General features: G+C 43.0%; 1 protein-coding gene across 2 annotated transcripts in view; it reads right to left on the bottom strand.

Moving 5' to 3' along the window:
• Positions 1–2,477: 2,477 nt before the first annotated feature.
• thop1 (thimet oligopeptidase 1) overlaps positions 2,478–13,264 on the bottom strand; it is a 12,067-nt gene continuing 1,280 nt past the window's right edge. Inside the window, exons 2-14 of one of the 2 annotated variants that reach the window (XM_068591779.1) lie at positions 13,053–13,259; positions 11,142–11,290; positions 9,408–9,515; positions 8,817–8,919; positions 8,253–8,410; positions 7,794–7,929; positions 6,996–7,138; positions 6,331–6,554; positions 5,814–6,015; positions 4,883–5,069; positions 4,639–4,767; positions 2,975–3,111; positions 2,478–2,773 (exon numbers count right to left, since the gene is read on the bottom strand). In XM_068591779.1, the coding sequence (XP_068447880.1) occupies positions 2,612–2,773; positions 2,975–3,111; positions 4,639–4,767; positions 4,883–5,069; positions 5,814–6,015; positions 6,331–6,554; positions 6,996–7,138; positions 7,794–7,929; positions 8,253–8,410; positions 8,817–8,919; positions 9,408–9,515; positions 11,142–11,290; positions 13,053–13,259 (2,045 nt within the window). In that variant the 3' untranslated portion in view covers positions 2,478–2,611. The remainder of the gene's footprint in view (positions 2,774–2,974; positions 3,112–4,638; positions 4,768–4,882; positions 5,070–5,813; positions 6,016–6,330; positions 6,555–6,995; positions 7,139–7,793; positions 7,930–8,252; positions 8,411–8,816; positions 8,920–9,407; positions 9,516–11,141; positions 11,291–13,052; positions 13,260–13,264) is intronic. The other variant, XM_068591780.1, reaches the window with a different exon arrangement.

Raw genomic sequence — 13,264 nt, 5'->3', positions numbered from 1 at the left:
ACCTTAGTTCCGGCATCTAACAAAAGACATAAAGAAACTTTTTAGGACACATTTCTGCAGCGTTCTATTCGGGGGTTCCCAAACATTCCCATGACAAGACCTCTCAAAGATTGAAAAGAGCATTAGCTTGTGGCCAAGATGTCTTTAAAAACACATTGACAGTATTAGGACAAATGTTTTAAAACACAATTATTAAAATAAAACTCCTAAACGTCTTACTTTTATTAATGCAATAATGATTGTGTGTAAATATTTGATAGCATATTTCCTGATCTTCCCTTCAGTTTGCCGAGGCACTAGCAGTCTGATCCCAAGAGTTGTTTTTGATGATGTTGATACCTCTTCATCGGTTTGATTCTGTAGTTTTACCTTCAGGCTGTTTTTTTTCCAGGCAGAGCTGTTGATCTGCAACTCTCTGAGGACGTTACATCAGCTGGGAGACACCGCCTCTGTCGCCTGCTGATGCCTCATACTTGCCATCACTCTGTATGGTACATTGTATATTTCTCGGTAACTTTTGAAAAAGCAAAGCGAAAAACCTTCAAAAAATCTACATTTACAGACACCTGTCTTCACGACAGATCAAGGATCAGCTTAGTTTTCGAACACATCCACTGTCTATAAAATCAATTTAGATCAAATGAGTTAATACAACACATTGGAATTGATAAACATCACTTGAAAGTCTGCCAGAAGTTCATCAAACTTTAAATGACTGAATCATTATGGCTGCAGTTCACTTATGATTTCATGTTAGTTCATCACTCAAGTAACTACAACTTTCTATGCCATTTAAGGATGAGCTGGTAGGTATGGAGAGCAGAGGAGGAACCCTCTCCCTGGATGGACAGAAGCAATAGATGTCATGTGACCAGAATGTAATAACGTAACGGAGTTACAGCACATTACATGAATATGACAGAAATTATTCATATAATGAGTAGTAGGCATGGACCACAATCCAAATAACCACAATCCATGTCAGCAGAAGAAAGTAGAAATGTTCTTATTTTGGCAAAGAGGGGGCAACACATGTCCAACAAACAGTTATAATATCTTCTTAATTGGTGAGGTGAAATGATCTCGATAAGCTCAACTTGTTTTTAAAAAACTAAAACTACAGATTTTTTTGTTTTTATATTATATTCCTCTGCGGTCAGGTCCTAAAACCTGTGTGTCCCCACACAGAAGTGTTTCTGGACGTGTGTACGGATCTGTTGCAAGTCTTCGTAATGGCATGGTGCCTCTGGTGGGGGGCTGTATATGCACACATACTGTTTGTAAATCTACCTATTTTGTTTTTTTGCCTTCTTTGACAGTTGTGACAAACACTCAATATTCCAAAAAGCTTTATTTTGAAATATTTCACTTGTGGGGGGGCATTTTCATGAATGAAATGTAAAATTAATTTGGTGCAACCAATTTACAGGAGACTTCATATCTTTAGATTGACCTTAGTTTGTGTTTTATGTGTGCATCTCTTTAAATACCCAGTTGAGACGTTCAAGCCCCACAGCCAACAAAATTGTAACAAAATGGTTCATGCTGAATTTTGATTGAAATAACATTTTGTGACTCCGACATCCGTGCTTTTCAAAATAATTGAAAGAAAATTGCAATCCTTTTTCAAGTAAAAATAGATTGATCAGACAAAAACAAATAAAATGTGCAATCTTTTTAGAACAATACAAATAAATAACCAACAAATACGGCTTCAATTAAGTGTTTTGCACTGAATATCTAAACAAAACAGAATGAGTGCAGATATCATCATGTTGTATCAGTATCAGTGGCTGCAGTGAGCTCTACAAATCTTTTTTAAACGGGGTTGTAGATTTGATACGGCCACTCTTAATTCATGCTCAATGTTGGGCTTATATCTGTTTTCTGTTTTGAGAGACGCAACAGCAGAAAAGCCGACCTGAAGAATCGGCGAGTCGTACATGCGCAAACTAACCTGTTAAAAGCAAAAGGTGCCTGTAAATTTCCACAAAAGTACAGGAATATTCACCATGTATTCCTTAATGCCTTTAATGTCTGTGTAATATGTATGGTTCTCATGTAGTTCATGGTGAGTGTTCGTCCTGAGACCACAACATAGACGGTCTCCCTGTTCTCCTGTAGTTTGCATGTCCAAGTGTCCTTGAGCAAGACACTGAACCCGCAGTGCTTCACAGCAGCACACTACTCCTTAATTACTAAGGATGGGTAAAGTGCGGAGAATAATTTCCCCACTGTGGGAATAATGTAGTATTATTTTAAAAAAATCTGCATCTCCTCCCAGCGCCCTACCTGTAATACCTCAGTTTGAGAACCACTGGTGTAGTGGTTAGGAGAGGAATGAGTCTTTCAGACTTCAACTTTAGCATGAAAGAGAAACCAATCGATCTGTCTTGGGTTTGGAGGAGATATATTTTGGGTCACTAAATGTTTTCATGTCATATCAGATATTATTCAGACACAAGACGACGTCGCCGCAAATAATTTTTTATTTATGCTAATTTATTTCCACGTTGAGCAACATTTTACTGCTTTTTTTTCTTTTTTTCTAGAAAATGTCAGTCCTTTGTCCCTGTTGGGAGGGGTGGGGTGGTGGAGAAAGCTGCTGTGGTTAGCAGGGACATGGCGCGCGGGCGTCCTGCTCCACCGTTAATCCTTTGCTCAGCAGGAACGCTTCCTGTTTCGGTTCCCGTCCAAGGAACTTCCTCAGCATCTCGGAGGCGTCCTCGGAACCGCCAGGTCCCAGGATGTACTTCCTGTAGTCCAATCCCACCTGGACAACCAATCAGGAGACGATTCAGTCAGTCAAAATCTACTTTCAAGTGCCACAGTATCTTTCGGGTAACAGTTTCCCTCTGCTTCTAGTCTTTGTGCTAAGCTAGGCTCAACACGAATTTTTCCTAACCATCATACATTTTGTTGATTATTCTTACATTAACAACATTAATATTTTTTTCATTTTTGTCCTGCTAACCTTAGGGTTCATGATTCCCTCCTGTTTGAAGCGAGCGAAGAACATGTCCATGGAGAACACCTCGCTCCACAGGTAACCGTAATACTGAGCATCGTAACCACCGGCCAGATGCCCGAAGGTTGCTGGCATGTTGGTTCCTGCAGAGCGACAGAGAGGTCAAAGGTCAATACTATAACCACTTAAACCACATGATCAACCAATTATTATTCCAAACTTAAATCTTAAAATTCTTAATAACTGTAATAATGTGAAAGTGAATGAATTTAATCAATAATTCCTTGTTCAACACCTTCATTTCTGCTGGAACGTACACTTTTAGATTAAACTGTCTGTGCAGCTTCACTGAACTAGTTGGAGTTCTAAAGTGGGCCACTAGGCGGTGCCCTTTTTGTCTGATGAGATGGACTCAGACCTGACGGGCCACAAGCTTTGTTTATAAGCGCCGCAGTGAGGTGACGTCATCAGGGCTTGCACGTCGTGGTGGCGACACTTGATCGTAAGCATCTGGATTTTTGTAACAAAGAGGGATTTTCAGACATGACTGTCACAAACACTTAACTGATAAAAGCCCCACCTATTTACATGTCTAAGGGTTTTACAAAGACTGATGTTGAAGCCATAATGTAGTTCTGTTGCTTTCTTTTATCTTTAAGGGAAGCACAGGGTGAATTGGGACATGCAGTTCCTACTTTGAAGCAGGGTGGTGCATTAACATCAAAAGGCCTATAGGTAAGTGCCTGCTAATGAGAACAGGTGTCTGGATGTAAAGCAAACAGTTTTTGACCATGGTCATGTCAACGTGGTTGCGTCTTATCCTGTCTGGTGGTATCCTGTGTTGTGCTGCCGTAAGCATGTAAGATTAATTTTATGCAAATGTATTGAATATTGCTGATTTTATGCTATAGTGTCACAGAATAAATGGATGGAAAGAGACATAGCGCCCTGGACTGTGGATTTGTTGGTGGCAGAACACGCGTCCGAACAAGTTCTCCCGTTATCACCATAGTGCAGGGGTCAGCAACTTTTCCTCTCCAAAGAGCCATTTTGCCCTTTTTTCCCACAAAAAAAAGAATTGTCTGGAGTCGCAAAAGATATTTGATATCACAACTTATAAAGTTTAATATAGTCCTATATACAAAAAGCTATAGTTTTTTGTATATATAATATAACATAAATAAAAGACATTTTTTGCTATTTGACCTGTTTATTTATTGTCTCCTCTCCATAAGAGTTTAATAGTTATAGTCATGTCTTCATAATGCATGCCATTCTTTTTTTTAATAGGCTTGATTAAAAGTTAATTAAGTTGTCCATGAATATGAGATATGAGTTTACAGATAATTACAATCCTTCCTCTGCATAGTGGAGGTTGGTTTATGGGGTTTTGCCGGTTACACTCGTCTTCTAGTTTCCTTGCGGTACATTTTGTTTGTGCTCTGGTGTTTTGAACAAGACAAAGAACAGCGCATGAACGCCTTTGCGCGACGGCTTGCGTGTAATATAAGCTAAGCTGCGACCAAAAACAGCAACACTTGTTGAAATCATCAGTTGAGAAGATGACCCTGATATTTGAGAGCATCCTTATGTCCCACTGCATGTTTTTTTGTTTGTTTTTTTCTCTTCAAGTGCAGAACAATGTATATGTAAAGCATTTCAAAAGTGACCTGATGAAGCAGGGATTCCCAGGACCTCCTGACAGAGGCGTCCGTACTCCTCTGCGGCGTCCAGTCCGTTCCTAGTGTGCAAAGCCTGGTCTACTTTAGCGAGGATGATCTGCCTCAAGTTGAACAGACCTGCGGGAGAGTCACAGTCGCCGTTAGTGGTTCATGTCTTAACCTTAAACACTTCTATCGAGACGGAGTGGCGGTAGAACCCATACAAAAGCGCTGCTTCCCGTGCGTTACCGACCAGTGTTGGCGAGGCGGGACTTGATGAGTTTGTCGAGAAGGTCCTCTGGGATGGCTTTGCCCGTCTTGTAGTGCTTGGACATCCTCTGCAGGGGCTCCTGTTCCCAGACCCAGTTCTCCAACATCTGAGACGGAGCCTCCACAAAGTCCCGCTCCACGTGAGTCCCGCTGAACATGGCGTAGTCCGCCTGCAAGCAAACACGCTCACTCTAAAACCAGCTTATGGAAAGTGCACTGACTGCCGGATTGCTTCGTGCAATTTAGCTGTCACTAAACCCAAAACTGAGTTGCTTAATTAAGTTAGCCGCGCTGCCTGATCTCTGTTAAACTCATCCGTTAAGCCTCAATAACGATTAAATCAGGGTTCTCACCCACTGTATTTGTGTACATATAGACGCATAATCATTAGGAATCAGCTGCTATAGTGATGTTTTCTGAGAACAAAGTAAAATAATTAAAAAAAAAATCTGAATGTTTCAGACAGCAAACTGTTAAATCAGATTGAAATAGTTTTGGCACAAAAGATGAATGAAATTAACCAAACTTCAGTTTCTATAATGTCCCCACAGTGTTGCATGACGAGAGGAGAACACTGTTGAACTTTGATTTCCTCTTTAGAAAAACATCAGTGACCCGCCATCATTACTGAACCACAATGGTGCAGTTAGACTCTAAATATTGAGTCAGTCAGTGGTACGAGGTTTAAACTGTGATTTGTTTAGCTGGTACTAGTGCGAACCCTACACTAACCTTCTGTTTCTACTGGGAGGTTTGAAGAAGAGCTTTGCCAAAGCAACACGCTGCCTGTTAATTCCAGCTTGCTTCAGACTGCATTAAAACACTGAAACGGGAAGCATGAAAGAGCATTCAGACGTATAGAGCGGTCCTCCCTGACCGCAGTAACTGCAGCTGAAGGGTCACCACTGAAGTACCTTGGCGCAGAGCTGGTGCATGACGTGTCCGAACTCGTGGAAGTACGTCTCCACCTCATCGTGCTGCAGGAGCGACGGGGCGTCGGCCGTCGGTTTGCTGAAGTTGGCCACCATAGCCGCCACCGACATCTGACGGGTGCCGTCGGGGAGTAGACAGCCGGGCTGCAGGCCGAAGCAGGCGGCATGGCCGTACTTCCCCTCCCTGTGGGGAGAGAAGGGGGCAGATAGAGAGGAGACGTTGAGGACAGCTGGACAGTCACATCAACACATTTAGTAGGAGAAGTAAAAAAACAGTAGAGGAGTAATAAGACAAAGAGGAGGGAGGAACAACGGGTGGTAGGTAGAGAAAAGTTAGAGGAAGAGCTGAAGGAAGAAGAAAGAGGTTAGAGGAGAAGATGAGGAAGAGGGAATAGGAAAATAATTGAGGCAGACCAGGAGGAGGGGAAGTAGAGGAAGTGGAGGACACGTGGAGACCCGCATCTAAGAAAAACGGAGCTGCCTACCGCCTGGTCCTCACCTAGGGAAGAGGTCGAGGTAGAACTGACCGACCACCTGTCCACTGCTGCGGTCCTTCACACAGTACAGAGTGACGTCCGGGTGCCACACGGCGGCTCCGTCCACCAGCTCGAAGGACAGACCCAGCAGCTCCTGGTAGATGTCCAACAAACCTTGAGTCACCACCTCCATGGGAAAGTACTCCTTCAACAGGTTCTGATCCACTGCGTACTGAGTCTCCTCCACCTGAGAGGAGGAGCAAAACAAAAAGGGGAGGAGAAAGAGGATGACAAGAGGGGAAGAGGGAAAATAACCAGAGGAGAAGAACAAAGACAAAAATTTGAGAAGAATGAGTAGAAAATGAGGTAAACAACAAAAAGGGGAGGGGAAGGTGAAAAAAGACAAGAAGAGGGAGAAAAAAAGGAGGAAAAAGACAAAGGTCAAGGGGAGGAAAACAAGGAAGAGGGAGAACACAAGGAGGAAATTAATTGATTAAAAAAATATAATTAATTTTTAACATCTTGGGGCCAAGTAATGAAGCAAGGAAATAACTGTCTTTCATCATCCCTAAATGTGCTGTGTTCTGTAGATCCATGAATCACTCATATAAGAGTCCAGTGTTAATCTGTGTTTTTGGAGGACTACCTCTCTGAACGTCCCCGCAGCTGCAGTAGCAGCAGCTCTTACCTGCGTCATGAAGTAGCGGGTGTCCCAGGCGTGCAGCTCCCCATTGAAGGGCAGACTCCTCTTCTGACACTCCTTCTCCTTCAGTTTGAGGATGACCGAGCGCTCTTCATCGCCCAGAGGCTTCAGTTTACGAGCCAGCTCCTCTGAAACGACACGGACGAGTCAGGAGAGGAGTTCTTTCCCTCCTGCAGGCGACGCATCACCGAGACAGAGAGCACACACACCGCCTGGGCCAACAGTCTTCTGGACCTCTTGGTTTTATAAAGAGGAAGTCTTTGTTTGAACCGTCCACTCTGCATTGGACTGTTTTTTTTTCCATCCAGATGTGCTTCCTGCTGTCTCCGTTTCTCAGCTGTCTCAGTTTAAAAAAAAGGTTTTTTACTTCCTACAAACACTGTTCTTACGAAATATCTTTCACTTACGTCACATAATTTACAGTTGCACTTTACAAACCTTTTTCCAAAAACACCTATTATGTTTGGACATTTCCAAAAAAATACAATGTATGTTAAATTATCTAATTTCTCTTTCTAATTTCATATATTTCTGACATCTGTGTACTGTTTACTCTTCACCTGGAGTGTAACAAAAGACACAAAAGTCTGTTATTAAATAGAGAATTGTGCTCATGTCTATCATCTGAAACCTCCATATTCCGAGACCCCATGTCTCTTATAGTTGAGTGCTTATTGCTCATGTTGACACGTTGCTGATAAGGGTTCTCATTTCAACATGCATGTTTCCCTGCAGGTTATTGGATCATGCATGTGGAACTTCAGGTTGTAAAAAGACGCTTACCCAGGAAGCCGGCCACTTTCTTCCCAGACTTGGCCATGTTCATCTCGAGGACGAAGTCAGCGTGTGTAGTGAAGCCCAGCGTGGAACTTTTTTGAGCCCGGAGCTCTACCAGCTCCTTCAAAATGGCCGAGTTCTCCTGAAAACACACGCATATTTTTTTTAAATATTTAAAATGTACAGCTTCTTGGGGAATTTCGCCAACAACTACTTTTATTAAACCGCTTTGGTCTCGAAAGCAATGAAACACACCCCACTTCAGTTTCCCCAGATCCAAACGGGACGGTTTTAAACTGGATTTTGTGTTCGATGAGAAATAGCAGCCGACTTCTCACATTTCAGAATCAGAAATTAGTTAAATAGTTGTCGCCTAATTGCTTTCGAAGCAAATGTCCTCCACTTGGATCACAGTGTGGGACGTGAACCCTGCACTCGCCGCCTCTCAAATGGTTTATGCCTCACCTCTTTGCAGCGGGAGTTGAAGGCCTCCTCCAACTTACGACGGGTCTCTGGGACGAAGCACTTCTTCATGGTGGGGAAGTAGTGAGGGTACTTCAGGGTGACCTTGAGCGACTCTCCATCCTTCTCCAGGGAGCTCAGGAAGTCTTCGGGAAGGCCGCCTGAAAAGCCACCACACGAGCAAGCGTCAATACACTGAGAGAGAGCAGGTTGGGGGAGAGAGATCAGGTGGGGGGAGAGAGACCAGGTGAGGGGAGAAAGAGAGCAGGTGGGGGGAGAGAGAAACCAGGTGGTGAATAGAGACCAGGTGGGGGGAGAAATACCAGGTTCGGGGACCAGGTAGGCGGAGGGAAAGACCACGTGGGGGGAGAGAGATCAGGTGGGGGAAGAGAAACCAAGTGGGGGGAGAGAGAGAGACCAGGTAGGATAGAGAGACCAGATGGGGAGAGAAAGACCATGTGGAGGGGGAGAAAGACCAGGTGTGGGGTGTTCTGGTGGGGGGTGTTCTCTCCCCCCACAAGATGGGGGGAGAGAACAGGTGGGGCGGTCTAAGGGCTTGGGACTCACCCAGCTCGTCTCTGGTGAAAGACAGGCTGGTCGTGTCCTCATTCAGGTTCTTGTTGAAGTCGATGCACAGGTTGCTCAGCTTCTTCTTGATGGTCTTGATCTCCTGTTACAGCGGAGTGAAATACTTAGATCTGATACGACACGGGCAGTTGAGAAAAACAACTTCATATCGCTAGAAATATTACATATACAGTGATTTTATCCATAAAGCCTCCTTTGATTTGAAACTCATGCAGCTGACTGGTTTCTCTAAACCGGACATTTAATTTACTTTCTTACCGAGATGTCTGGTATGATAAATCTTCAGAACCACGGAAATAACTATCTGTGACATCTTATTACACCAACTAGACCAAAATAAGACGAGATGGAAAGAAAGAAAACACTCTTATACTGGAGAGGTCGAGATCAACATCATTTTCTGATGCCTTTTGTTTTGGGTGGGTCTGTAGTCCAAAAACAATATAGGTTCAATTTTTTTTTTCAATCCCGCCCAAAAAGTGTTAATAACAATAGTATCAAACAGACAGAGAGAGTTGATTCTCAGTGAAGCATAAAGAGCAATAATGAGGATAAATAATCATCGGCCACCTCTTGTGTCTCTTTGGGCAGGTGCAGGCCGTTCCTCTTTCCCAGTTTAAGCAGGCGCTCCATGTACCGCTTGGACTCTGCAGTCAGGCTGCCGCCGTCCACCTTCTTCTACAAACGGAAACAGAGAGACTTCATGAAAGCAGGAAAGCAGGGGAAGAACTGACAGGGGTCCGTCCAAATGTCACCGAAAAGGCTGCAAATCCTGGATTTAAGAGGAAATGAGTGGAACTGGTGTCTGTTTTTCTTCTACTGAAAACATACAAAATTGACCCCAACTGTCAAGAAGCGGTCGCTGATCGAAGAACGTCAGTGAAAGATTGTCCCAACAATGTGGGCTCACCGGCCCCGGAGGTGACCCTGAGCTGCCCCGCCCGGTTTGGTTTAAAACGCGTAACTAAGATTCATTTTTATGTTTGTGTAACGTACTCTCGTTACCAAAATCAGTGTAACCGAATTGTTTCACATTCCGGATGTTTTTTATCTAACACTTATAACAATCCACTTTAAATATTGATCAAAATGTATAATGTTTTCAGTGAAATGGTGGTTAACTACTACTTATACTAATAAAGACACAGTTATGATCACTGTCAGAGTGGAGATGTTTTCTCTGTTGTCTGTTAAACAAACTGAATTGAGTATTCATACACAGTGTGTGGTATTTATACTGTGTTATGTTTCCTGCTTTTTACGCGCAGGAACAATTTCTACCGGCGGAATGAGTCTTATTCATGAATTATTTGCGTTTGTAGGTCTTTTCTGATTGTGACCTTATTATAAAATAACCCAGCACATGATTATGGTTTCTCTTGAAGACTAAAATTCCTTTATTAGGCTTAATGTTTCAGGTTAAACTTAAAATATATCACTCATTAAATCTCATGAATGATCAGTTCACACGTGACTGAATGAAAATGATGATAAATGTGGTCCTTTTGTTGTTCAGACCTAAAATGGATATTTTAACCAATAACCAACCAACCAATCGGGAAACAAATAAACTATCAAACTTGAGTTTAATATGTGATTTGTCTTCAATCTGGTATGAAACTCTAATGATCAGTTTGATCAGCTGCAGCTTCGTCCCTATAGCGCTTTATTTAGGGGAGAGTCACAACTAAAATTCAGGGAGGCCAGTAAGGCCTTTTCAAGGCACCTGAACCACCACCCTCTGCCGCTGAGCCCAACCACGCACCACCACCACAGTTATTAAATTACATCCAACTTGGTGTAAAGTATCTATCCAGTGTTACAACTGTGGTCGTATCAGTTTGAAAGCGTGCATACGTACATCACTGGGTGTGTCCCGGGACAAGAAGACAATTGGTTGGACATCTGCGGGCTCCAAAAGGTGATTGGCTCCCTTTCGGGTGAACGTCAGCTATGTGAGGAACCAAGATGGCGCAGCCAAATTGGCCACCACATTCATCACATGTAGCCTTTGTCATGCTGATATCTGGAGGTAATAGGGACAAGCTGTCATGCTTTTTTATTTATTTGAGTTAGAGGGGGGTAGTTATAATTTGTTTTTTTGAGATCATTAGGTTATATTTTTTTGGTTGGCCATTGCCCACCCTAAATCAAGCTCCATTAGAAATTTCATCACCGTATGCTGCAGTCTGATACCATTATATTTTGGCGCACATTCTCCAAATAACACTAAATTAGGAAAAAAAAAGGAAGAAACCCATCAACCACTCATCTCTCCATCCTTCTATGCGTCCATCAGCTCACCTCCAGGGCGACGATCCTCAGGTAGACGTCCTCCCTCATGCTCATTTCCACGTCGAACTCGGACAGACGCTTGTCGGCGTTGGTGCTTGCCGTCCGGACTTCCTTACTGGAAGAGACGTGCTGCGGGAAGTCCAACATGTTCCTCTGGACTGAATGGAGAAGGGGTCAGAACAGGAGAGACCACACAGCCAGTCACAGTCAGTCTACTAGATCTTCTGCAGTTTCACAGGACCGATTTCATTTTCATTCTTTATTAAATCAGCTGGTCATTCAACATATTTGATCTATCTACTCTTTAAAACGTTAAACGACCCCATCACAGCAATCCGATCCAGAGGTCTGGTGCACGCGCCAGGAAATGAACGGAGCGTGACCGTGTGGTCGCGGCTCTTGCCTGCGCACCAGATTTTGTAAAATGCACGATCAAAGCTGTCCAGACAAAACTGACACAAATTATTTGCTGATTAAAGCACAATTTACACATCTCAGGATTTTACAAAGAAGGACGATTTGTTTGTTTTAGATGCTTTAGAAACCTAGAGGTGATATATATATAAAAAAAAGAAATTGCATAAATATTTTGCATGAAATTCAACCTTTGCGTCTTCATCATGCATTAATACTTGACTTCTTTCTTTTATGCATAAAGTCATTCATGAATATGAGCTACTAGTATACAGATAAGTACAATCCGTCTTCGGCGTAGTGGAGGTTTGTTCATGACGTTTTGCCGCTCACACTCGTCGTCTTCCTGCTTCTTTCACAGGGCATTTTGTTTGCATGCCCTTTGGCATATTTTCATACTTTTCCAGTTGGAATTGACAACCGTCAAAATATACTCTGACATGCTTTCATTCATTAATCATGAAACTCTTTTGTATAAACTGAAGGTAAAATCAGGGAGCAGAAACAGCGTCTGTGTTCCCTCCTGCAGCAGCATGTTGGAGGTGTTTTTAGGTTTTCAGCTGCCTCCACACAAAAAATCTCCATCTCTATTGTCATAGCAGCAGCTGCTTTCTCTGCAAACTGCTGACGGGCCATTTCCATCACATGTGGATTCTGCCGACGCGGAGCTTCGGTGCAGAGCTCACAATGGACGACCAGCTCTACTGTGTGGGCTCAGGGTAGTACTGTGTTTGAGGCCGCTTCAGCATCCAGGGCCATCGTCTGTTGACGGCACGAGCCACAGAAATGTTTGGAGGGTAAATTTTTTTTAAATCTCTACGAGCCAGTGACGTCAATGTTCCCTTTTATCTGATGTCGTATATTTATCTTGATGTTCAGACTCAAACCAACAGTGAATGTATCTACTGACCAGTATTGTGTTCACCATGAATACAAACTGTAGTTTATTTCTGACTAATTCCCACACGCGCCATTCACGCTACACAAAGTCTACAATAATTTTTTTTTGTTTAGCATGGAATCTTCAGTAGGAACCAATGGGGTTGGAGTTGAGAATCACAGACAGGAAGTCAGTATTGAGAGACGGACTGACACTTTGTCGGTTCGGTTCTTTTTATGGGACTTAGAACTTATACTACTTTAACTTTTGATTATCTGAAAACGCCAGCCTCATGTCCAAGAAAAAAAAAACCATCTGTTTGTTTATCTCTGGAATTACATTTTTAAAATAGTAGCATTAAAGGTATTACCTTATTGGACTCTTATTGGACCCTTATTGGACATTATTGGTCCCTGTATGTTTGCATGTGTGCTGAGGTTTGTATGAATTGTGTAATATAACTGTTAGACAATATACAGAAACACAGAAAAAGTAAAATATGTATAATAACCGTGTATTTTTTCTTGAAAATTCTTTTCATTTCCTGGCTTTAAAAAAAACGAGAAGCAACATTAGAACCCATGTTACAGCGCTAAGAGAGAGGCTGACGATTGGTGGACACTGACCGGTGTACTCAACCTCCACGTCAGCGAGGGCCTTCAGCGTGTTCTCGAAGGTGACGTCGTTGAGATCCAGCGCGCCGACTTCGTCGTACACAGTCTTGGTGTTGCTGATGAGCTCGTCGGAGAGCTCCTGGATCTGCTCGGGGTTCAGGTCCCAACGTAGCCGGTTGTCTGCGCAGACTGGCACCACGCTGCCAAGCACCACCTCACCTAGA

Source organism: Clinocottus analis, unplaced genomic scaffold, assembly GCF_023055335.1.
Source record: "Clinocottus analis isolate CAN_PGR_092001 unplaced genomic scaffold, fCliAna1.0.p SCAF_25, whole genome shotgun sequence".
In the NCBI taxonomy this organism is placed as follows: domain Eukaryota; kingdom Metazoa; phylum Chordata; class Actinopteri; order Perciformes; family Cottidae; genus Clinocottus; species Clinocottus analis.
Note: the sequence above shows the minus strand (reverse complement) of the source record. Positions and strands in the feature narration are given on the sequence as shown.